The sequence below is a fragment of the Salvia hispanica genome, chromosome 2, assembly GCF_029641045.1.
Source record: "Salvia hispanica isolate PSC_SH4W2 chromosome 2, Shi_PSC_v1, whole genome shotgun sequence".
Classification (NCBI taxonomy): Eukaryota; Viridiplantae; Streptophyta; class Magnoliopsida; order Lamiales; family Lamiaceae; genus Salvia; species Salvia hispanica.
In genome coordinates, this window is record NC_142693.1 from 61372661 (window position 1) to 61397633 (window position 24973).

General features: G+C 34.4%; 2 protein-coding genes across 3 annotated transcripts; both read right to left on the minus strand.

Moving 5' to 3' along the window:
• Nucleotides 1–7116: 7116 nt before the first annotated feature.
• On the minus strand, nucleotides 7117–9817 carry LOC125213275 (uncharacterized). Its single transcript, XM_048113747.2, has 7 exons — nucleotides 9650–9817; nucleotides 9476–9553; nucleotides 9316–9387; nucleotides 9112–9212; nucleotides 8557–8655; nucleotides 7622–7761; nucleotides 7117–7484 (listed from the first exon to the last, which is right to left on the minus strand). Exons 2-7 carry the CDS (start codon nucleotides 9518–9520, stop codon nucleotides 7378–7380), a joined length of 564 nt encoding a protein of 187 aa, XP_047969704.1. The 5' UTR covers nucleotides 9521–9553; nucleotides 9650–9817; the 3' UTR covers nucleotides 7117–7377.
• Nucleotides 9818–10666: 849 nt separating this feature from the next.
• Nucleotides 10667–24526, minus strand: ISA3 (isoamylase 3). 2 transcript variants are annotated; one of them, XM_048098427.2, is made up of 24 exons: nucleotides 24161–24526; nucleotides 24026–24080; nucleotides 23874–23957; nucleotides 23616–23770; nucleotides 23139–23220; nucleotides 21767–22003; nucleotides 21040–21144; nucleotides 20484–20588; nucleotides 19610–19744; nucleotides 19434–19520; nucleotides 19155–19212; nucleotides 18070–18133; nucleotides 16880–16979; nucleotides 15657–15757; nucleotides 14818–14869; nucleotides 14379–14441; nucleotides 13905–13994; nucleotides 13750–13822; nucleotides 13464–13543; nucleotides 12927–13031; nucleotides 12736–12834; nucleotides 11760–11821; nucleotides 11191–11299; nucleotides 10667–11047 (listed from the first exon to the last, which is right to left on the minus strand). In XM_048098427.2, the coding sequence occupies exons 1-24, from the start codon at nucleotides 24241–24243 to the stop codon at nucleotides 10934–10936; spliced, it is 2298 nt and encodes a 765-aa protein (XP_047954384.1). In that variant the 5' UTR covers nucleotides 24244–24526; the 3' UTR covers nucleotides 10667–10933. The 2 variants fall into 2 exon arrangements, with proteins under 2 accessions (XP_047954384.1, XP_047954383.1); XM_048098426.2 differs by having other exon boundaries at nucleotides 23139–23232; nucleotides 24161–24524.
• Nucleotides 24527–24973: the final 447 nt, after the last annotated feature.

Consider the following 24973-nt stretch of genomic DNA (forward strand, 5'->3'; position numbering starts at 1 on the left):
TAACTCACAAAACAACACTACATAAAATCCCATTGCCGATTCTGAAATGTTGCATTTTAAGTGGGACGGAGGGAGTATGTTTTAATCAAACATGTTAACGTAATGGATTCAATCGAAACTAGCCGGTACATTAGCTTTTAGTCAAAACTCTCGTATCATATAGCTTCAAGTAATAGGATATTTTTACCTCGAAGCTTGGATCCCTTAATATGGACGTGGTCCAGTGATCTATTCTACTGTATGTTCTTTTTTTGTCCGCGTATTACTATTAGTGCATGGAGGGGCTGTGTTATTAGTTTCTAAAATGGTAAACTCACCAACCTCACCCAAAACAATCATTTGTTCATACTTCCATTTATTCAATCATAACTTTGAATCGGAGTTCTCACTTTCTGCCCAAGTTACAAGGGTAAACTTTCTCTCTGTACATTTTCTTCAAATTTGAAACCCTAGACGATGAAGTAGTGTTTGAATGTTTTTATATATATGAAGATATAAATGAAGAATTTTTAAGACCATATCTCTTTGCATGTACACTCCCTAATCTCTCTCTCTCTCGTGTTTTGAATTAGGGGCTTCGCATTCTCTTGAGTCATTGTATTCTTCCTCCGGTTAGTTGACATTATTGCTTTCATACTGAGTTCAACCTTTTTGTTTGGTTACTTTGGATCATTCAGATTTTGGTAGAAATTTTGAGTTGTTCATGACAACTTCCCACGAGTTCAATCCGCCACTAGATGATAATTAGGGCTATTTAGACTAGGGTTGGGTAAATATATCGAAAAAATGATATATCGATCGTATCGTATTGAAAAATATCGAAAAATATCAAATTTTTGGTACGATACAATATCGTATCGTAAGTTTTCGATACGATGACGATATGGATTTTCTTATACCGCGGTATACCGTTTTATATCGAATATATGATACATAACGATATTATCGGTATACCGAAATATATCGAAAATCAATACGTATTGAATTATCGATACATACTGTTTATACTGATTATAATAATAATATAATTTAATCTTTTAAGATTAAAAATTTTAAATCATAAATAGATGTCCATATAATTTATTTATATATTAAAAAAATATTTATTGGAAACCCTAAAATCATAAATAGATATCATTTAATTTCGATATACCGTTCATAACGGTATACCGAAGTACGGTACAATATACCAAAATTTTTGATACAGTAACGGTATAGATATTATCCATGCCAAAATTTCGGTATACCGAAACTTTCGATACAGTAACGATATGAAATTCTTTCATATCGATATTTTTGATACGATAACGATACAAAATTTTCGGTACAATATACCGTATCGACCCAACCCTAATTTAGACATGATCTCAAATATGGATGAAGTTTTAATATAATTTACTACTCATAAGCTCGAAAATTGATTAAAATGTAAGAAATGAAATGGTTGGTGCGGAAGATACAAGATGGCGATTAGTTTTCTATTTTGGGACTTGTTGTCGATTATTTTTTGAATTCTTGCTTTGGTCGATTGTTATTGAACTCAAGTATGTATATACTCCACGATCCCAATTTGAATCCGGATCTATTTTTTATTATGTATATACAAGATGACGATTTGTTTTCTATTTTGTTTTCATTATGGATGATATACTCCACGATCCCAATTTGAATCAAGATCCATTTTTTACCGAGGTGTACGTTATTGTGAATTATTATATTATTTATTTTACGAATGTCATCCTTATATAACATCTATACATACATAAAAGGCGAGTTTTGGCCTTAATTTGAATATTTATTAGTTTTGGGTATAAAATTAAATATTTTAAAACTTTTGGGCAAATCTAGATATTTTTAGTAACTGTTTTGTACACAATTATAAAATCTCCCAACGCTTCATATACAAATATAAATGAATTAAAAATATTTATTAGTTATGAAATAAAAATATTGCATAATGTTTACCCTAACGTTACTAATTTGACTAAAAAATTATGTAACCGCCCCCTTCAATTAAATTACCTAAATTTGTGGATGATGGTTAATAAATGTATAATGAACCTGAATGTTTTTCAATCACTACCAATATATGTGTATGACCAACCGTTTGTAAATGAATTCATGCAACTAATGCAATTAATGAATTCTTAATGTGATCAAATTACTATGCAACGGATAATCATAATTTTAATTTTGACCTAAATGGAAAATGTGAAAGGTTTTTATAAAGTCTCATGTCTACTTTTTTTTGCCAATAAATATGACCACAAACCTCTTATAAATCTCAAGTTTGATATTTTTGTTCTTACTAGGAAGAAAGGTTGACACCATAGAACCATTCCACATCTTGCTAAATGATCTGATTTCCTCAATATATTCTATTATCAAAAATTGTTGCAGTCATATTTATAAAGCTACCGCTCATGGAGCCAAAACCCATGTCATCAGTTTTAGAGTTAGTTTTTCATGATCGTGCAGTATGTTGTTGTGTGGTATGTTGTTTTATGTATCATTTTATGTTTGTATGGAAAATATATGAAATCTTTAATTATGGACTTTTATTCCTAGGGCGTTAGATTCAAACAACTTTGCTGTGAATTTTACATGAAGGGCTCGGTGCAATACTTAAGGAGGGGAGTTTTTTCGTCTGATTTCAGGTTTATTATTTGTTGTATTTTTAATGTCATTATGTATTTTGTTTTGTTTTGGTGTGTTTGTCGACAACTAATTGTATCAGAGAATGAGGTAAAGGGGCAGACCGTTGATGAAGGCCAATGCTGTTGTAAGAATTTTGTGTAGCATCATTGTTGGCATACTCCTGTCCAATTTGCATGTCAGAATTTAGTAGGTAATTATATTTTTATTAGTATGATTAATTGTGTATTCATTTTTCTTCCCAAAATTTAATCAAATGATGTTTCATTTTATCCTCATTCATCTATTGTGAATCAGAGTGCTCCAAATTTGTATAGTTTGTTACTATATTAATTATTTTGAGTTTTGTATGTTTTAGTTATATAACTCAATAGTTAGTATATACTCCCTCCGTCCACGATTAAGAGTCTCATTTCTAAATGGCGCGAGTTTTAAGAAATGTTAAGAAAAGTGGATGGAAGAAAGTTAGTGGAATAGGGGTTCCACTTGTATACATTAGTTTTAAATATTACTCCCTCCGTCCGCGAATAGGAGTCCCATTTGTTTTCGGCACGGGTTTTAAGAAATGTTAAGAAAAGTGGGTGGAAGAAAGTTAGTGGAATAGGGGTCACACTTGTATATATTAGTTTTAAATGATATGTGAGTGAAAGGAGTTAGGTGGAGGTGGGACCCTAGTATCATTTATAGTAAAAGTGAACCGGGACTCTTATTCGCGGACGGACTAAAATGGAAAAACGGGACTCCTATTCGCGGACGGAGGGAGTATGTGAGTGGAATGAGTTAGTGGAATGTAGGGTCTCTTTACCATTTATGGTAATTATGAACCGAGACTCTTATTCGTGGACGGACCAAAATGGAAAAACGAGACTCTTATTCATGGACGGAGGGAGTACAATTTTTTACATGATGATAATGATGATATTGTTTCTAATTTTGTTTAGTTAATTACAATCTAAAAGGGAATATTTTATGATATCTTACATTAAATTAATATTTTAATTACTATAATTGAAATCTGATTTTACAGGTGACGTAGGTGGGTTCGATTTTTCTTCTCGGATTTAATCAAATGATGTTATTTCAGATGATCCTCATTCATGTATATATTGAATCAGAGCGCTCCAAATTTCTATAGTTTATACTCCCTCCGTCCCAAGATAAGTGACCTACTTCATTTGGGCACGGGATTTAAGGAATGGAATTTAAATAAGTTAAAGTGGAGAGAGTAAAGTATGAGAGAGGGAAAAGTAGAGGAGAGAAGAGAGAATAAAGTAGGTGAAGAATAAAGTAAGAGAGATGACTTTTTGCTAAAAATGGAAATAGGTCACTTATAGTGGGACACCCCAAAAATGAATACAAGTCACTTATCTTGGGACGGAGGGAGTAATTAATTATTTTGAGTTTAATATGTTTTAGTTGTATAATTCACAGTTAGCATATACATTTTTTATTTGTAATTTTTATATGATGATATTGAGTCTAAATTCATTCAACTAATTTGCAATCTAAAATTAACGTTTTAAAATGTCAACATTTGATACAGTCTCTTCATCATCGTTTATTCATATTAGTTAATCAATTAACAATTTAAAATCGTATGATGAAAATATATTTCGTCGTGCATCGCACGTGGGTTAAAACTAGTTGTTAATAATGTGCAGGCTGATTGGTGCCTACTTCTGAAAAACCTCAATGCATTCTCCACGTGCGTGATCAGGGAAACACTGGTAAAATTCTAGCATACACCTATTTTTTAAGGTTGAGTAAATGGTTAGTTGGTTAATGGATAACCAAATTGATTACGATTGGTTAATGCACCTAAACATTATTACAAATAAATTTGTAAGAATAATATTTAAGAATATGTAATTAACAACCATACACACATGTTTAAAGAATGGATCAACAACTAGATTACGAACTAAATTTGGTGGTCCTTGGTTGGGTCATGTTCGAATTTGTAGAAAAACGTCCAACCCATTTCACCGATGGGCCTGGGCTGGGATGTTGAGGTAAACAGACGTTTAATAGAATTCATATGTAACTGGGATGTTGAGGTAAACAGACGTTTAATAGAATTCATATGTAAAATTTTGTAGATGTATTTTTAAAGAGAAATTTATATTTCATAAGTGAAATAGAAAAAAAAAGATACAAGAGATAAAGAAGAACGTAGATGAATTAAAAGTAGGAGGTTGAGAAAAGTGATGAAGCATGTCCATGGATTTCTACCTGGAGGTCAGACTGTCGGAAAAAAGTGAAGAAGAATTTTACGAGAGAGGGTGGCTGATTATAACATGTGTGTAGTGTGTTATTCTTTTCATTTTATTTGTATTTTCTAATATTATTTATTTATGTATTTTGTTTTCCTAGTGACTCACTTTCATTTTTGGTTTGTCCCAATCAAAATGACCTAATACTAAAAATAGAAACACTTTATCTCTACTTTATTTCTTTCACTTAATTTACTCTTCCAATTAACACACAAAATAAAACTGTATAAAATCTCATGTCACCCAAAGAATGAGTCATCTTCCTTAGGACGGAAGGAGTAACTATTTTTTTATTTATAATATCTAATATAAAATTTTAAAATACGTAAAAAATTTTAAAAAATATGAGAACAAATCATTTTCTATCAATCCAATCCGGCCCGACCCAATCCACTTCGATGGTGGTCCTTGGTTGGGCTCAGTCCAAATTTCTAGAAAGACGCACAACACAATCCATTTCACCGTGCGTCTTTCTAGAAATTTGGACCGGACCCAACCAAGGACCACCATCCAAGTGGATTGGGTCGGGCCGGATTGGATTGCATAGAAAATGATTTGTTCTCATATTTTCTTAAGCGTCTTCAAGGCCCTTCACGCTTTATCATGAGATTAAATGAGGCTCTAAAGTGTCATATTTATTAATATACTCCTCCGTCCATGAATGTTGTCCAATTTTGTCATTTCGGTCCGTCCGTGAAATGTTGTTCACTTTGCTTTTCTTTTTTTTTTTTTCATTTTGTGATAAATGGACCTCACTTTGCACTAACTCATTACACTTACATTCTATTATAAAACTAATATATAAATATGAGGCCTATATTCCACTAACTTTTTCCATTCACTTTTGTTCACATGAACAATATTTTGCGAACGAATGGAGTATGTTAATAGAGTTGTGACTTCTTAATTTAGCACAACATATTTATTTAAAAAAATTAAATTGCCATGTCATGCTTTAGAGCATAAACCCAAGTCATGATTTTACTTTATTAGGTTGTTTAACATAATTAAGAAACCAACATGTTAAATTCTCTAAAATTCCATCCCACATCGGCTTGGTGATGATCCTATCTCATCTATATAAGGATGGATAACCCTTCCCCTTATAAGGCCTTTTAAGGGGTGAGTGGCTCATTTCTAATATGGTCTCAGAGCGGCCCCAAGTCGATGATGGTTTTCTCTTTATCACTTATCTACCTCACGAGTGGAAGACCGATGTCCTTTCCGGTCCTTTCCGGCCCACATCGATGATGGTTCTCTTATCTCTTGCATTGCCTATCCACGTGATGGAAGACCGATGTCCTTTTCGGCCCACACGTGAGGGGCGTGTTAAATTCATAAAATTCCGTCCCACATCGGCTTGGTGATGATCCTATCTCATCTATATAAAGATGGATAACCCTCCCCCTTATAAGGTCTTTTAAGGAGTGAGTGACCCATTTCTAATACAACCAATAAATAATATAGATTCTAGAGACTGGAAATGATGGATGGCCGTGGTGAGGCACTCCATTCGTGCAATATTTTGCCAGAAATATCATAGCATTTGGCATCAATTTGATGATGAGTAATGTGTAGAGTCATAAAGCCTTGACCATCATAGAAAAATTTCTTCTCATTAGGGTTGATCCAGTTGTATACATCTCTCCAAGCCTTTGTGTGACAATCTGTCTTTAAAAAAATGTTCAAGGTGGAACATTATTTTGTATGAATGTTATTTATTTAATGATTATTTAAGTCTTAGTAATAAAAATGAATCAGGATTCTAATGGTGGCTGGCCTGAAATGACAAACATCTTCCGTGCCTTCTTCGAGGTCTTTCATAAAATGGCAAATCTATTCACTCTATCGATAACAGAGCCAAATTTGGTGTAATTCACTAGTTGCATTAAAATCCTATCATTTCTCCTCTAAGTGATATAAATGATTGATTGCAAATATCTATTTTATATCTTCCCACTTGTTAGTCAACAAAGCAATTCTTCCATAATTTAGTGGATTAATCGAATATTATCAACTTATAGTTATAAAGAAGTTGTAATGAATGATCTATTTATTTGATTTTATTTTCCAAATCAACGACCTTTTATATGGTAAAATCTGCTTTGATACCAAGATGGCATTAATGTATTTTGTCTCAATTTTGAGTATAAGTTCTGATTTGCCAAATGAAAATTTACATAAATGGTTGATCAAGAGGATATTCAAAGTATATGAACTATCAAAGATCACCACAGATCACAATTAATTGAATCGTTGAAACCAAACCTCATTAGAAAAACTCCTCTATTCCACAATATTTTGAATTAACTTCAGTGAAAAAATTATCACTACTTTGCCATATTCTGTAAGGGTGACGACAACAAGATCTCGATGCATACTGAAAACCTCGCATGGCTGGTTTTGCTGGAGATGATGGATGCATAAGTACAAGTTGAATTCCATGTATCTAAGTCAGCTTCCTCTTCCTCCCAAGAACGGGAGCTACTTGAAATCTAGGTCCACCCATCCGCCACTTCTTGAATGCAGCTATTGAGGATTGACCAGCTTCATACACTTCAAGAATAAGCGGAGAACATAGCCATTAGGTACATATCCTTTAATTGAAAATGAAAATGAGAAAATGAAAAAAAAGAACTTTCAACTATAACGTAGTTGTGTGTACGAATTGTTCACAAATTCGGCAGACTCACATTTGATTTCTTCGTTAGTTAGAAGTGTCAAGTATTTGGGGGTCATTGTCAGTGTTAGAGCGTGAGCCTTAACCAACACGTCCCTGTACCTGGTCTGGAATGCCACAAGAAGGAATGGGCCAATGGTTCTGTCTCTGATTCTGTCATTAAAAGACAAGAAACTGAGCTGGCCATAAACTTATAACGAAACAGACTACATTTACCCAACGTGTACAAGTGACATAGCAAATTTCATCCACAGACTTCTGTATCTATTAATTTCGACTTCTGTAGCTAACATTCTTGCACACCACAATTCAAGTGACATAATTTCGACTTCTGTAGCTAACATTCTTGCACAGCACAATTCAAGAACTTACACAACACTCAACAGCTACAACGAAACAGACTACATTTACCCAAGCAAGGTGTGCAAGTGACATAATTTGGGGCAATAAACACAGCATTTCAATGGTGGTAGCCTGAAACCAGATATGAACGTATCCATCATTATATTCTTAAAGACTACATTTGAAGGCCCCACTTGTAGGAAATGTAAATCATTCTTATATACTAGAAAGTAAGAAACTGTATCTTAAGGTGAAGGGAGAGTAAACTTGATACTAGGGATTAACACACCGGTCATTCAGGAAAAAAAATAAAGCTAAATTTGTTTGATCACTGAGATAACACATCCATAAACCTTAGTTACCTATGAAAAGACACGAACTAAACCTTTTTCAGTTCAAATTACAAAATTCAATCACAATATGCTTATATGAGGTTTTGACAGGTTAATAACTTGGCTAGACGTTATAAGCCCAATGTACAGTGTACACAACAACTGGTTGAGAGTAGTTTTCTTACATTTCCAGCACACAACAAAGAAATGGTTAGTACATACAGAGTTGAATATGAGAATTTTCAGAACTATAGAACCTTTTGTAAGGACTTACAGAAGTGCAATCTTGCATCCCAACTCATAAAAATAAGGAGACCGGCTTCTTAAATCTACGTGGGCAGCATCAGCTGCTATTTCTTCTCTTGTTTTAGATCTAGCAAGGAACAAATCATGAAAGTGAAACTAAGAAATAATCTAGATGTTTACAATCACTTCAAATTGGCACAGATAAGATATGTATCATTTCCTTAACTTCCAAACTAAAGCAATACACACGTTTCAACTTTTTTGTGGTGAGGGCATTAACATACAACCTTTCAAACGCACTCATTTCAACATTTCATAGAGAGGTAAACTTATAACAGCATAAATTAGCTCTAGAAACGAACAAATCATGAAGATAGGAGATAATTTAGATGTTTACCATCACTTCATATTGGCACAGATAAGATATGTATCATCCTAAGCTTTCAAACTAAAGTAATACATTGCTCATTTCATTTTTTATGGAGAGGACATTATTATACAATCTTTCAAAAGCCCTCATTTAATCGCTTCATAGAAAGGTAAACTTATAACAGCATAAAATAGGATTAGGATGAGATATTACTCTCTATCGAAACACGGAGGAACCCTTATAGATACAAGCTGTCTCAAATACAATTCACGAACAAGCCAGAACGGAAGCTCAGCTCTCGAACCAGCTTCCACCTAACAACCAGCACGAGTTTAACAACAAATCAACAGTAATTCCTACAAATCTAGGCTAACCTAAGACTGCTAAACATGCAACCGGAATCACCATCCACAATACCTTATCCGCATCATCGCTCGAATCAAAGAGCCCTACCCCATTCGCACCATATTGGAAAACGGTAGGTACAAGCTAAGCAAAAAAATCATGTAATTAAATCAATAAACCATCAATTTTCCACTTCAAAATATGCAGGACAGTAATTCAAGCAAGCACACACCTCTTCTTCGGCTAATATATCACCGATGTCGTAGTAATTGGCCATGCTGTAGAAGCTAATTTAAACACCGATCTGTATCTGAAAGAAGCTAGAAATGTAAAGACAAGGACGGAGACTGCGTTTCTTCGATAATCAATCAAATAAACAACGATTACATTTGCAAATTCGACCTACCAGCGAATCAAAGTGGAAAGCAGATCTAAGAAGACGATGGAAATTGAAATTGCCCTATAAAAAGACACAAAACGACTGCGGATTTACTTCAAAATTTGCGTGTGTAGAGAGGAAGATTGAAGAAAGATAATCTGAATTTTTCCCTTTTGCCGCCAAGGAAGGGAGGGGGGACGCAGGAGTAAAAAAAAATATTAATAAAAAATATCGAATTTTCATTTGTTTTGATTTATTAGGGTAAATTTATGAATGTCTAATGAATCGGTTTGATTTTATCAAATCCAAACTAGTTGTACGCAAAATTGTAGTACTAATAAATACATAAATTTAAATGATATTGTATTTTAAATATCATTGTAATTTTTTCACAAATTGATATAGGTGAAAATTAAACTGATGTGTCACTACATCTAAATGAATTCTCAAACTTCTTTTACATAGGTCATCTCTCCCTAACCACAATTTCCGATCATAATTATCATAATTAGAAATGACATCGTTTTTTTGAAGCGGTTCCACGCCGACTATCATGGTTGTTTTTATCTATAATTAAGTTCGTATATTTATTCATAGCTTTCTTTGTATCCATCTATACTTAAGTTTGTATATTTATTCATAACCTTCAAAATATGTAGACAAAATAAAAACTACACTTAAAGTTTGACTCTTTAATATAGCAAATAAATCTTTTTTATATACTATTGCATAAGTAAAACAACACAAGTGATGCCACCTCGTTTATTTAGGTTCATGTATATGTTCACAATTTCAAAAAAGTTACGCTTTTAAAAAATGTTATGCTTTACTATGTTACATGGATTGATGGATATAATATCATATATCATTTGATAGTATTCGATTTGATAAATAGATAAGATTATGTCTTATAAATATTATCCGGTTGAGTAGACTATAGATACAATCCAATACTTAAATTCGGGACAATGCCATAGAATTAATTTTGGCTTATGAGTCATGGACGGGTAATCCCCGACTAAATCAATGTCCGACAATATCAAGAGCAGCCAAACACCCAAGTTTTATTGTAGATACATTTCAATCATAAAATGTTTCATCACATGGCTAAGAATCTGTTTCGACAATGACTTTGTGTAATCTTTAATAGTATCTGTGTTCTAACTTCAAAATAATTTCACCTATTACAAGCTCAATTTCCTAGCTCTTGCGCACTGATAGTATCTCTTATTTAGGGTTCCTCGAGATTTATTTCTTGAAAATATCCAACTCCTCTTTAGACCTCAAAATGCAGCGAGCAGCAGCATCCATCTATCGCTTCGCTTCAAGAATAATACAAGAGTAGGGGGCCAGATTATACGTCTCCTTTATGCCTGGAGCGCCCTCTGGGACGATGTCATTTGGGGACTCCAGATTCGTATCCACCTACGTGCAAGTCCCATGCATTGTCATATGATTAGAGGCTAGTTTAAACGGATGATGAAATGGTATACTACTCATAAATATTGGAGATAATGGAGGAAGTCTCATTCCATCAGGAAGAAAATTTAAGACTACTGGAAACTGACCACACGAAACCATTGTCTTCCTTGTGGAGGAGGGGGTATAAAAGCTTCAACAAAGTAGTCATGCGCATTAAATGCCACATAAATATGACCTCCATTGTCTTCATGAAGCCTGAAAAATCACAAATACATATTAGCGCTTCTACAAGGTGTTGGATGTGATTAAAAGTCAATTCCTTCCTTTCCAGATTAAGGGTATATCACTGTTTATTAGAAGCAAAAAAGTTATTAAGCTGCCATATTTTTCTAGTGGTGAGCAAAAACTGACCAAAAATTGGAAAACTAAACCATTTAGAAAGGATGTCGTTCTAGGAATTCGAAGTATATATGATAAATAGACATAGCAAAAACTTTTCCAAATGACCTGATGTACTAATTGCAAATGCTTGTTCATCTAATATCCGGAAATGCAAGTCAGGTTATATATAGATGTTTAATAAATTTCAAAATTTCAGTAGATTGAAAACAAATAAAAGAAATTCACAGAAGTGCTAGCGATTTTATAACAAATAAAAACAAAATTCACAGCCATGGATATCTTTAGCATGAAAATTAAAGGGACGTATCCTTACGTGAAAGCGAGAAATTTACTCTCATAGTTTTCCCAGTTATCCTCATGCCACGTGACTTCATTCTGCATCAAAATAATGTCAAGCAATTCTTAACATGATATATGCAAATTGTAACACAAGTAAAACAATAGCGCGAGTATTTATATTAGCATAAAACGACATACATGGTTGCAACCCTGATCTGAGAAAACAACTAATCCCCTAGATTTGAACTTTATTAGCATTAGCATAGAGCTGTTCTGATTGAAAGGTAGGTTCGCACATCTAGTTCATCTGCAACTGCAATGGAGAATGGATAGTGCTACCACCCTGGAAACCAAGTTACCTTATCTTAGCTATTTTCCTTTTCACTGCATAGCACTACATGCTTGAGTGAGAAACAGTTAGAATGAGTGTGTTAGTTTGCCAGCTGCTGCAGACCCCTTCATAGGTTAACTTCATTCTAGTGTTTTTCCAGGCAATCTGCCATAGTAGCATCCACTGTTCCGACAATCAGCCTATTCGGAATATGATTATGCTATATTGATTCTATAGTGCCTGAGAGCTATCTAAATGCATATACTAAATCGATATAGGCTTCACTTCTCATCAAGTTCTTGATGAGATTTTTGTGAATACAAAACCATCAAGAGGACACACATCCCAAACTAAGAGCTAGCTTCATTTAAACCTCTGTGCTTAACTCACTCAATTTACTATATATATTGAGCTGGAACAGCCAAGAGTACACGCTACTTCCCAGGATATGTTGCTCATATAGTTTCATTATTGCACATAAATTGACAGCCACTCTGGTGTCTTTGATATCTCTATAATAGAAACGAAAATCATATAAGACCCAAAACTCAGAAATCGTTCCATGTCAGGTACTACTGAAAATGTCGAGTTAAAAAGCATTTCCACTCAAAATTTTTTATGTACAAAAGATTTTAACACAGGAAATAGATAACACGAGTAACAAAATATAAGAATTTACCTTGTCAATGAAATTTTCTCTAGCAAAGATATGACGACTCCGTCTAAACTTTATCATCTCTGAGAAAAATCGAAAATGATTGCCCTTCTTGTCCTTTAACTGTGTCATCAAATTACAAATTTCATTTGACTTATTCAAGTAGGAGTGAGAGAGACAAAGGTGATGGAAGAATTATAAGAAAAAATACATACTCGTCCCCATTGGAAATTATTAAGAGCATTGTCGTGTCCGTAACTATTATTATTTCCAGAACGAGTGTGGCCATATTCATCACCCATTAGCATCATAGGAGTTCCCTAATGAGTCATGAAAAAGAAATAGTGTTTATATAAACACGCATAAGATACAAGATATCCAGTGACAGAAATTACAAATAGCTAGGATCGAAAGTTTATAAAGTTTAGTACTAGCATGGCTTAAATATTACAGGCTGCCTTGTTACCGAAAAAGTGAGACTACAAGAAAAGGAAAGTGCATATGATCAGTATAAAACTTCTCAGTTTGCACTATATAAACCCAAAACAGGAAACAAAATGGAGCAACCCATTGCTTTTTTCCTCTTCCTTGATAATAGACAGTTTAGATAAATAGAATTAGCCAATAAGAAATTAAAAATGGGTAGCTCTCAGATGGATTTCTACTTTAGGAGTTACTTTACATATATAGCAACAATAAGTGGTGATTTCCCTAAAACATTGATAAATCTTAGAGAATTTGAAAGCGTTTACCTGGGATATCATCAGGGCTACTTGGAAGTTTTTCATTTGGCGTGCACGCAATGCCTGAATATTCGGATCTTCAGTTTCTCCTGGTATTGATATAGTAAAGGATAAGACAATAGGAATACACAAGAGACTCCTTTGCTTAAACAATCATGACTATTTGCAAGATAGTTGCAACATCATGTAGTGCATGCAGCACTATCTGTATACCACTACAAATGAAATGGTATGAGACTGATTTATGTGTGTTTGTTCACGAGAAAGGAAATTTACATATGGAATCCAGATCTACCTTCAAACCCACAATTCCAGCTGAAGTTATCATTGGATCCATCATTTCCACCTTCTCCATTGGCATCGTTGTGCTAAAAGTTCCATTAAATGGTAGAAAGTGAATATAGAGTTGATTTCTACCAAATTGATGAAGACCATGATGACTAGTGATACCTTATAGTTGTATGAGACAAGGTCATACAATGTAAAACCATCATGGGCGATTACAAAATTGATACCATGATATGGCCTCCGCTTATTGACCTAAAGGCAACAAAACTAGGAAGTTATTTGGATGTGCAATCACAACACTTCAATAAATCAAGTCAAAACCAAATCAATAGCATCTTTACAAGAGATTTTATGGCTAATTAAAATGTTACACTTATATAGAAATAAAAATATCTTATCAGACAATGATAAACGGATAATGCATTAGAATTAGACAACTTTGAGCCCTTCACTAAAGAAGATCTAGATTATCACATTACATATCAGTTCAAACTATAGAAAACAATGTGATAGACTTATTTGTACTAACAGGTTACAAAAGTTAACAACCAGTCTTAGAAGCAAAATCATTAGGACGAACATTACTTAGCCATAGATGATAGAAAAATTAAATTCCATGGGCTGAATAATACTTACTCGGTACAGATCAGCAGAACCAGAAATCCTAGTAGCAAAGCTTCCTTTCATACCAGGGTCACCCTGTTTTCAAATTAAACCAAGGTTAAAATGATTATTCAAATAAAAGCAACTTTGCAAAAAAAAAAATGAGCATGTATGAAATGCTTTCCTTTTAGATGTGGTGTATTATCATCAATATTAATTTTAGAGTAAGAAAAGGTTGTTTCAGTATTGTAACGAATTATGATTGCCTCAGGCTGGGGGTAGTGGACTACAGCGAGAATGAGTAAAGTTAAATATAGGAAACTATTTATCCCCAGTCCATACATTGTTCACTAGAGAGTTCCCATAAACATCTTTTCTATTACCTCAACTTATGTTTATAATTTCATAAAATCTGAGTACAGATACATTTCAATATATGTTATCTCATTGAGATTTTTTCAACTTGCAGCACCTTTATAAATTTTCTAATGTCATCGCGGTATATTCCATTCCATTCAGCCCACCTGCAAAGCCAAAGATTCAGACTGTGATATTTGGGTATTGTGTTAGGTTACACAGAGAAGAGAAGAAATGGAAAAAAATCAAAGTATTTTTAAATGTTGTGCACATTATTACCTATAAGGTTCTCTAATATGCATTGTCAGGCCTCTACATGCAATCTTGGCTTACAATAAAGACCCAACTTGATAAAAAATTATAATTTCAAATGTCAAAACAAAGAGATTGTTAAGAGTAAAGGAGATGAATAATTGATTGAGCAAGAACTCCAATAATAAAACTCAATGAAAATCCCAAATTCAAAGAGATATTCCACAAAAGAGGAACGCTCATGTCACAAGCACAAGCTCCCGTGAAGATCTAAAAGTCCTAGATGCATATTATGAAAATCTATAAATCCCAGATAATGTTATCCTAATCTAATCAAACTAAATAACTGAACAAGGAAATAATTAAACTAATAATTAATCAATAGAATAACTTTTATCGCTGCGTGTGCCCTAACAAGCACCTCGTCCTCTATTCCTCTTCATTAGTAAAGTGGCTGTAACAGAGATACTGGGGAATCTCCTACTAGGATCAAATAACGTGAGCACAGTATCTTGCATATCAGGTTCGTTAATAAGCTCAATTTTGGCTATCTATGATCTCATATTACACAATGTTCTCATCTCACTCATGATGTGTATGTCTGTTGCAGACTGTATAATATGTAATGACATATTTTAATGTTTGCACCAGTTTACATATGAATATAAAAATATACAAAAAAGTAGAAATTACAGAAGTTACCTATCCCAGTTCGGAAATTTTCCAACGAGATATAGTCCTCCACAATCCCAAGGTTCTGCAATGATCTTACATCTTGAGAGGACACTGTCTTTAGCTATTGCCTGCATAATTGAAGCAGTCAATACCTCACATGTGTAGGGCTAACAAAAAATGTAATACCCTGGGCCCATAGGGTGGTGCCTAGTAATGACAGAATAGTACAACAACACAACAATACAACAATACAGAAACACAACAGGCTCCATTGACAGCTACTAGGTTGTTACCCTTGCTTTACCAAAATAGTCAATCCAAATTGTTACAAGATAAATCTTCAGACATCCATTTGAACAACATAGGGAATCAAAATAATATTCTTGTGAATAATAGATAAGAAGATTTTATTGAAATTGCAAGACTAACTATCTCTTTTCCTTGGGAACCAAATAGAAGACAAGTAAGCAGTACTGCAGTAGCACACAATAATTGGATAGGAAGCTATTTGTTAGCACCCTAGCAGTATTCCATTCACATTTCCTATTTCCCAAGAGAAAAAAGATGAATGTTTTTCAGGGGATTATCTGAAAGGATTATCTAGTTAGCATAGCTAGTGTTGCAGCAAACATGTGCAACGAAATGAGGAGCAACTACATGGTGTCATCTCAGCTATGAGCGGTTGATTACATGCAAAAGAGGAGATAATGGTACTGGACTAATCAAGAGAACTGAATTCTAAGACTAAACTTTGGTCCTCTGGATCCGAAAAAACTAAATTGGCTTTATTCTTTGCGCTAATTGGTAAGACCAACTAAGATCATGCATAGAATCAAGTGAAATGGAGATCAATTGTTCTAAACTTTGGGCCTCATGGATGTACCTTACACGAGATTTGGGTTTATCACAGAGAATCCTATCTGTAGACCTATAAGAATTATGAACTTACACGAGATTTGGGTTTATCACAGAGAATCCTATCTGTAGACCTATAAGAATTATGAACTTGACAGGTAAAGCTTAACTTGCTTATCAAATTATTACTTCTGCAATTCACAGGAAAACAAGTATGGAGACGGTTGAAAATTGTGACAAAAACCAGTATAGGAAGGGGTGACAAGACAATAAAGGAATAAATTCAAAATAAAGAATAAAAAGATGCTAGAATTAACACAAGGTACCACTAGTAGTTACCCATCATATTATAAATTGTAAAGTTCCAATCCCACTTGAAGGGAGTCATAAATTACCCTGATCAATGGGGGAGCACTGAGGGGAGAACCATCAGTTCCTCGACAAAGCACACTAGCCAGATCAAATCGGAACCCATCCACATGATACTCAGTTACCCTGCAGTTAGAATGTCAATCGAAAGTCTGAAAATCTAATTTATTAAAACTTGATTGCAGTAGCAACTATTAAAATGCAGTACAAAAAAAAAACAAATAAAAAATTCTTTCAAGCTACAGAAAGGTAGTACTAACTAAAAAGATATCAGCAATTTCATTTAATTATATTATCTTGCTGGTACTTAATAAATTGAGAACTAGATTTTCTAATAAAAGATTACCACTAGAACTAGTTAAGACACCAAATCACAAAAATGTTTTATCTAAAAAAGGTAGAAAAGTTGCACTTTACTATTTCTGAACAACTCCTATTGAAGAACATCACACAAAGAGTTACTTTTTGATGGTAAATCACTGACATAAAAGGTTGACAACTTGCCATGATTAATAAGATGATTATGATCACATCTTATCTCTAGTGTAGTTTAAGTGCTACTTCTTGTTTCAGTTAGTCAGAAACCCAAATTATTTGAAAAGACAAAATTGATCCCTGGATGAAAAATAAGAATAACCACTCGGTTATATGTTGTGTACCCACTTTTATAAAAACATGTAGAAAATAACCACTATAAAGGAAATCAGGACAACCTGACTAGTTTCCTAAATTTAGAACAGATCTGGCTTTGCAACTTTAGTGGGCCAGGAGTGCGTCAGACCAGTTTTGCCACTTTCAGCAGTTTTGGATAGCAACTTTTGTCAGGTTTATGGGTTAGAAGTCAGTCAAACCAGTTCTGCCAAACTTTCTGCAGTTCTGGCATTGCAACTTTTGGAAGTGGGAAATCAGTTTTGCCAACCTTTCAGTGGTTCTGGTTTTGTAGAGTGCCAATGATTACCACGCAGATTTTGTCACATTAAAGGGCTTTTTTGTTCCTTACTTTCAAGTGGGTATTTTCATGTGCATTATCAGAAGTAGGTATTAACTATTAGATCCCTCTGAACTTACTGAACAATGGATGTATGAAAATTGCACTTTCATTGATGGTGGCATGTTCAAAGACAAATATAATGCGAAATGATAATTTGTATGCATGCATCAACAGCCATATTGGACACCTCCAAGGTTATGAGATCAGTATGAGTCAGAATAATACCAGTGCCTCAAGCTGTCAAGTATCAGTTCCATGACCACAGGATGGTTGCAATTCAACGTATTTCCTGGAAACAAATAATTTGGTTAAATAGAGAGATGTCACTTTCTAAGTGACCGATTTAAAACATTAAATTCGTGAGCATAAATTCAAGAAATGTGAGGCAAGCAATCAATATCAAATATGCAGGTTGCTCAAATTTCCGTCATCTCATCAATGGTTTCATAATCAATAAGTTAACTTGATTTTGTACAATGCAGAACCACTTGAGCATGTAGATCATTTGGTTCAAAGTCCGAACTAACCTGAGGCATAAATATTTTAGCTACGAAGTGCAGGCAGGTCTTTAACTATTATGTCTCATCCTCATAACCAATTTAAAGCGGAATATAATATTGCAAGTTGCAATGATTCGTTAGTATGTACCTGTCAAACCACTACACGATAACCATATAACTAATTGTGCTAAGTTGAATGAGAATATGAGTGTCACTTTTAATTTTAATATGCAAAGGGAATACAATACATTCTTGCTTTCGTTTTGGTGGATATTTAGAATCTTTCGGGATTGCACATTATGGGAGGAAAACAGCCTTAGGAAATTGAGAGAACATAATTGGTTGTGAGGTTGAAAATGGTCTATTAGATACTAAGGGACCCTGTACTGAGATGATCCCCCTGAGATACTCTTAAAACCATCTTGAGCAAGTTGTGAAAAGTCTATCTACTATCTAGATGGGAAAAAGGGTTACTCTTTTAAGGGGGGTTTGGTGGATTGTCGTTTCAGCACTTTGTTGGTCATTATGGTAAGCAAGGAACAGGAGAAATCATCAACAATATTAAAGATCCTTAGAGGAGGTGCATGAGAGATTAGAGATTAGTGTTTAGAGTTGCTTGGTAGGCCTTAAGGCTTAAACTGTAACGAATTATTACCCACCTTCGTTTCAGGTGTAACTAGAGATTGGAATATAGTAACAGTCTATATGAAATGCCAACATATTCGCTTGACCAGAACTTGCTCTTAAAGATGGCTGGGTGCCACTATAGTAATGTGCATTGAAAAGTGAGTTCAAGGATTAAAATATTACCACAACCAGAGAAATTCAACAGCTGCGCATTTTGTTGGAAGTTCATCATGTAATAGACCTACAAAAATTTGAAGACATTGCCAATAGCATCAATGAGTAAACAAAATCATTCTCTGACATCCCGGATAGCACACGTGAATATCTATCATTGTTGTTAATATATACATCTATACTTATCTTATCATGTGGTTATGATATGTTTTGGGTAATTTACTATATCTGAAAGTTTGGCAAAAGATAGCCCAGAAAAAAAAAGCAACTACATTGCAAGACCTTCACCTTGTTGTCTATGCCACGAAATGAAGTAGTATATGGATGTTCATCATCAGCTTCGTTTGTATGATTGTAAACAACATCCAAAATGATCTGAGATATATTTCAAGAAACATAGGCCAAATCAAGAACTTTATTTTAATATTTACCATCGGATAAATTGTTGATTTTATGAGCACTACCTCAATTCCAGCATCATGGAAAGCCTTAACCATTTGTTTGAATTCTTGGGAGGCATTAATCGGTCCTCCACCATTGCTTGCATAACGACTCATAGGTGCAAAGAAATTTATAGTTGAATAGCCCCATGTGTTGATCTTGCAAACCATAACACTTAAAGCATCAGATGTTAATTTTTCTGGAAGTACATGCACAAGGACATGCAAATCTTTGACTAGTAGGATCGATAAAACCCTAATTACATTACATAATCTACATATCAACAATTAACATGGATTAAAGCCATATTATTCAATATCTACAGCTTGACTACCTTTTCGCCCCCTGCTCAAACGTCACTATCTGCATATATACCATCATGATGGCTAAAATGGCCAGAGAGTGAGAGAACAGAAATAGTAAAAGATATGAATTGGTAGCCACAAGTTCAATAGCCACTTTATGCCATCCTGAATGAGTCATCCAATTTTATTCTCTCTCCACACTAGAAGAATGTTTCGAACATTAACATTAATTATGATATCTCTCCATAATCAAATATTTCTTCGTAGCAATAACTAACACAAAAACCTATTTGCTGGAAAGGCATCTAATCTTCTCCTTTAATTCATGAATTTAAATTCCTACAATTGCACAAGGACAGAGAACATGCCATGAAACTCAAGAATTCAAACATATCTAGCCTCATATTGACGTCCTACCAAAAGCATTTAAGTGCAAGCTGACCAAAAATCCAAGATAGAGAGCCTCCACATCCATCACATGAAAGATTTCCAGCACTTAAGTAAGGTACACAGATGAAACCTGATCACATGCAAATTGAAGCCACAGATTTGACTCACATGATCAACAAATTCATAGAGTCAAAGTTTATACCAAGTGCTCTCTTGCATTTGGGCGCCTTTGGAGCTCCATTTCATCAAACTCGAACACAGGGAGCAGCTCAACTGCATTGACACCAAGCTCCAAAAGATGTGGTATCTTCACAAAATTGGATACATATTTCATTAAGTAAAGCATGCATTAATCAAGCAAGTCAGCATATATGAAAATATGAATGTATGATATCAGAACTACTACTCTCTTCCCTATTATTGATACTTCATTGAGTATACCATGTAACAAAAATAATAGTGGTGAGGGCCTCCTCATATGCGCCAAGAATTATTACCCTCGCTCAGATGTAGCTGCACATCGTATCGAACTAGGTAGACAATTCTTGTGCTTATTTCTTTTATGTTTGTGATTATATGTGTTGATTTCCTAACAATTTAGTGAATAACTATAGATATATTTGGAAATTTGTATGTAAATATTGAGTGATGAGAGGGGGTGAGGGTGGCATATGCCCCACCAAGCCAAAGGCTGGCTCCCTGATATAATAGGAACAGAAGTAAAAGAGATTTAACACTTTGAAGACATGTAATATTACCTTCTCTATCATACCAAGGTAACTGCCACGTATGTGTGGATCCAATCCACTGGAATCATCAGCTGTGAAGGCCCTGACATTCATTTCATACAAAACAAGATCTTTCTGCAGAATCAGAATATATTTTTTTAGTCAAACTGCACAAAATTTACAAGAATAGAGAGAAACGCAAAAAATTCAAATGCAAATCTAAGTGAAAAACTTCAAAACATTTATAATACCTTAGTTAAAATACAACACATACGACCCAAGACTAAATGTCATTGAAGTATTTGCTAGCATATTTCTATTGGACACTAGCAGATTCCAAACCTTCAGCGCACAACCGTCCACTCTCAAATAAACTCAATGACACAAATTGCTAAACCACTCAATTTGAAGATAAGTATAAACATTGAGGTCACTGAAGTATAGTCTCAGCATGCCAAGAGATGAAACAAGTTAATTCTCTAAATTTCTATATTACGTAGCATGAAAAAAAAAGTGCCAAACAAGAGTTAGATTATCGGCTCCCAATAACCAGACGGTGATTGTAAAAAAGAAAAGCATGCGATCACGAATTAGTAGCTTGAAAAGGGATACATTTGGCCTCCAAAACAAACACATACACCAAATAGCAGTAAAAGCACTCAGGCATTTTGAATATTCGAAAAGCATATCTCATAGATAATCACTATTACCTTTATTATAACTCTTGAGAGACATTTAGTGGACTTAGTTCACTAACCTCATGTATATTAGGAAGCTCATAGTTCTCTCCCCAGTCAAAAGGCAAGCCATCAAAATCGTAAGTCCCAAAAAATTTAGACATCTTATTGCTAGCATCACCAAAGACTCGGCGTCCTTCAACCAATTTTGCATATGGATCAAGTAAAACATTTTTGTTATCAAAGCGATGTCCTTCACGCCAATCTCGATGTCCATCAACACGATAGCCATATAAGACATTGCTACGTGGCAATCCCTGAGAAGCAAAAGTTTCAGAATCAATTTAGCTGATCAAGGGAATCATGTTAAAAAAAAAAAATTGACCCTACTGACAATTAAAATGAAGTGAAGATCGACCATAAAAGCAACAAAGTCGACTCTCATAACAAACCATAAATAATAGTATCCTTGTCTCATTTAAAATCTCTTAATAGGCTTGCCCCCTCCGTTTGCTGGATTCAGACAATACATGTGCAAATTGCTTTGTATATAAATAAGAGAAATTATCTTACTATCATCCCCCATTCACAGCTAGAAAAGGTTTTCACAAGAAAGCAAGCAAATTATTGTTAGTAGTATAATCATCATCATCATAATTATTATTATTGCTATCGTTGTCATTATATTTTTTTGATAATACGAGTATAAATGGACGAGGGTTGAGGGTTTCCAGATAATACAAGGTTAAAAAACTAAAGAACATTACAGTTTTATATAGAATTAAACCTCTCCAGCACCTCATTATCAGATTCCTACAAGATTTCAATTTTCAATCATCCTCTGGAAAAGAAATTATGCAAAAGACAGCCATTCTGTCAGCAGGCCAGTAATTCAAGGCCTCGGAATTTATGGATAAGCACATGGACAAAAAATATAAAATAAAGGCAAACTTTGCAGCAATAAACAGGGATTTTTCTCTAAATTGAACTAATGGCATACTTTTGTGGCATATTTTGAGGTACACAAACCTGCCTAAAGCTCAATTTGGAAGCAAGACAGGAAAAGAAGAAAAAAGTTTACGAAAACTTGTACTACTCTTTTAAGCTTTCCACAGGCAAAACTCGTTTGAAGGACATTGGATGCAGATTAATAGTCAAAACCCTGCTGTTGCAGTACCAAACAAGCTAATTTCTCATGCTTTCTCTAGTAATTCTATAGACTATAATAAATGTCATGTGGGACCTTGTAACTTCTGTAAAATGAGTCATCACTTTATGATAATATCTACTCCTCTCATCCATCTAGTTGAGGCTCTTTTCTACACTTTGCTGATCACTTACTCTCACTTTTACATGTAACCTTATGAAAAACAAGAATGGATTCAGAGCAGATGTATAGAAGTTTAGAATTGAATAAGCCAGTTAGCTAATTTCAGAAAAAAGAGAAACTACCTCAACACAGATGTGCCATATATCTCCGGTCTTATTTATTTGCGAGTCCAACGACAATTCAATCATCCCGTCTTCAAGTGTGCTATTTGTTCCACTAAAAAATAATTAATGACTTGGGAATGAGTAAAACCATAAAATGCTAACACTAACAGGCAGAGGAGTGAGGATAACCTAAAATATCCCATGCATACAACATGAAATACATCCATTACATATTAATCATGTTTAAAGTGCTGTTAACAGTTTATCATTTAAGAAACGAGATGTCTTTAGGTTTTTCAATAGAGAAATTTAGGCATATCAACAACAAACCTGGTGCCCTAGAATGTCATGGGAGGAAATAGATCAAATTTTAAAATACAAAATGAAATTAAATAATCATGAATTCCCATGTGTAGGGTAGACAACTAACAGAGATGGATCAAAAAACCAAATTAAACTTGAGTTGATAGTATGAGCTAGAAGTTACACTCTCACCTCTCTTGCAGACTTAAGCAGAGGGTAACTGCGGTAGCATTTTGAGAGAAAATCGCAAAATTAATTCCAGTTTCAGCCTCTGACACTCCTAGAGGGTGTGATTGACCTGGCAAAACTTTCAGCGATGGACCCTCTGATTTCTGGAATGCTTGTTCCTAGGATTATGAGGCAATAATCAAAAGAAGCAATCATTTTGAAAATGAGAGCACCTAAATTGCAACCACGCCCTCTATTGCAATAAATCATCATCAACCATACCTCAACCACCACACTCTGCTCACCAGCTCGAGCTGCCTGCACAGATGAACTCATATGGCGGCTTCCACCAAATTCTCGTCTAACCTGAGCCGAAAATCCTCAATCTTAATACTTAAATTCAGAAAATAGTAAACAATAATATAGGAGCTTACCTTACTGAAAACTCCCCGCTGAGAACCCTTTCCTTCAGTTGATGCCGAACTGCAACTGCGGTCAGGAGAGAGAAATCAACCAAAAGAGAACGCATTAGCAACAACATAAACAGAAACAATATCCGCCGATTTTACCGGACAATAGCCGGGAGGGCGCCGAGCGCGGGAACGAGAGCGGAATTGCCGTTGCTCCAGAGAGTAGTGGAATGCCGAAGCATAGTTACTTTCACGATCAAACAAAATCCGCAAAATTCAAATCAGTACTTCTACTGAATTCACTGAGAATTCTTCTTTTGTTTTTTTGTCAGAGAGCGACGCATAATCAAATCATATCATCCACGAATTACGAATACCAACTTCACCGCTCAAAATGGAGAGATAAATGAGAGGTGAAAATCGGAATATACATGTGAGTGAGTATATCGGAGTTAGAGCTCCGTGGATGAAGAGACGTTTCATGTCTGCCACGTGAATGAGCGACCTATTTATGACGCTTTCTTCGCGTCTCTTCCATAAAATATCCCCATTTTTTTGTTATGTTCCCTCCGTCCGTCTATCATTAGTTTAGTAAGTACTATTTCTTGGTGTCGCGGATTTTTAAAAAAGAAAAAAAATAGGTGAAAAAAATTTAGTAGAATAAGAGTCTTATTTATATATATATTAGTTTTAAATAAAATTTGAGTGAAATAAGTTAGTCAATTTATTATATTTATAGTAAAAGTGAACGAGACTCATATTCCCGGACGAACTAAAGTAACAAAACGTGACTCTTGTTCGCACGAAGAGAGTAGTACTTTTTCATTTACATATTCCAGTGTCACTCAAGTTTAGACTACATATAATTGTTATTTCAGTCTCCGACTCCCACGATTAAGTTTAAGGTCGCATCCAAAATAATATTGTGTTCGAATGTATATGGCTACATCGAAAATACAATGTTGGATCATG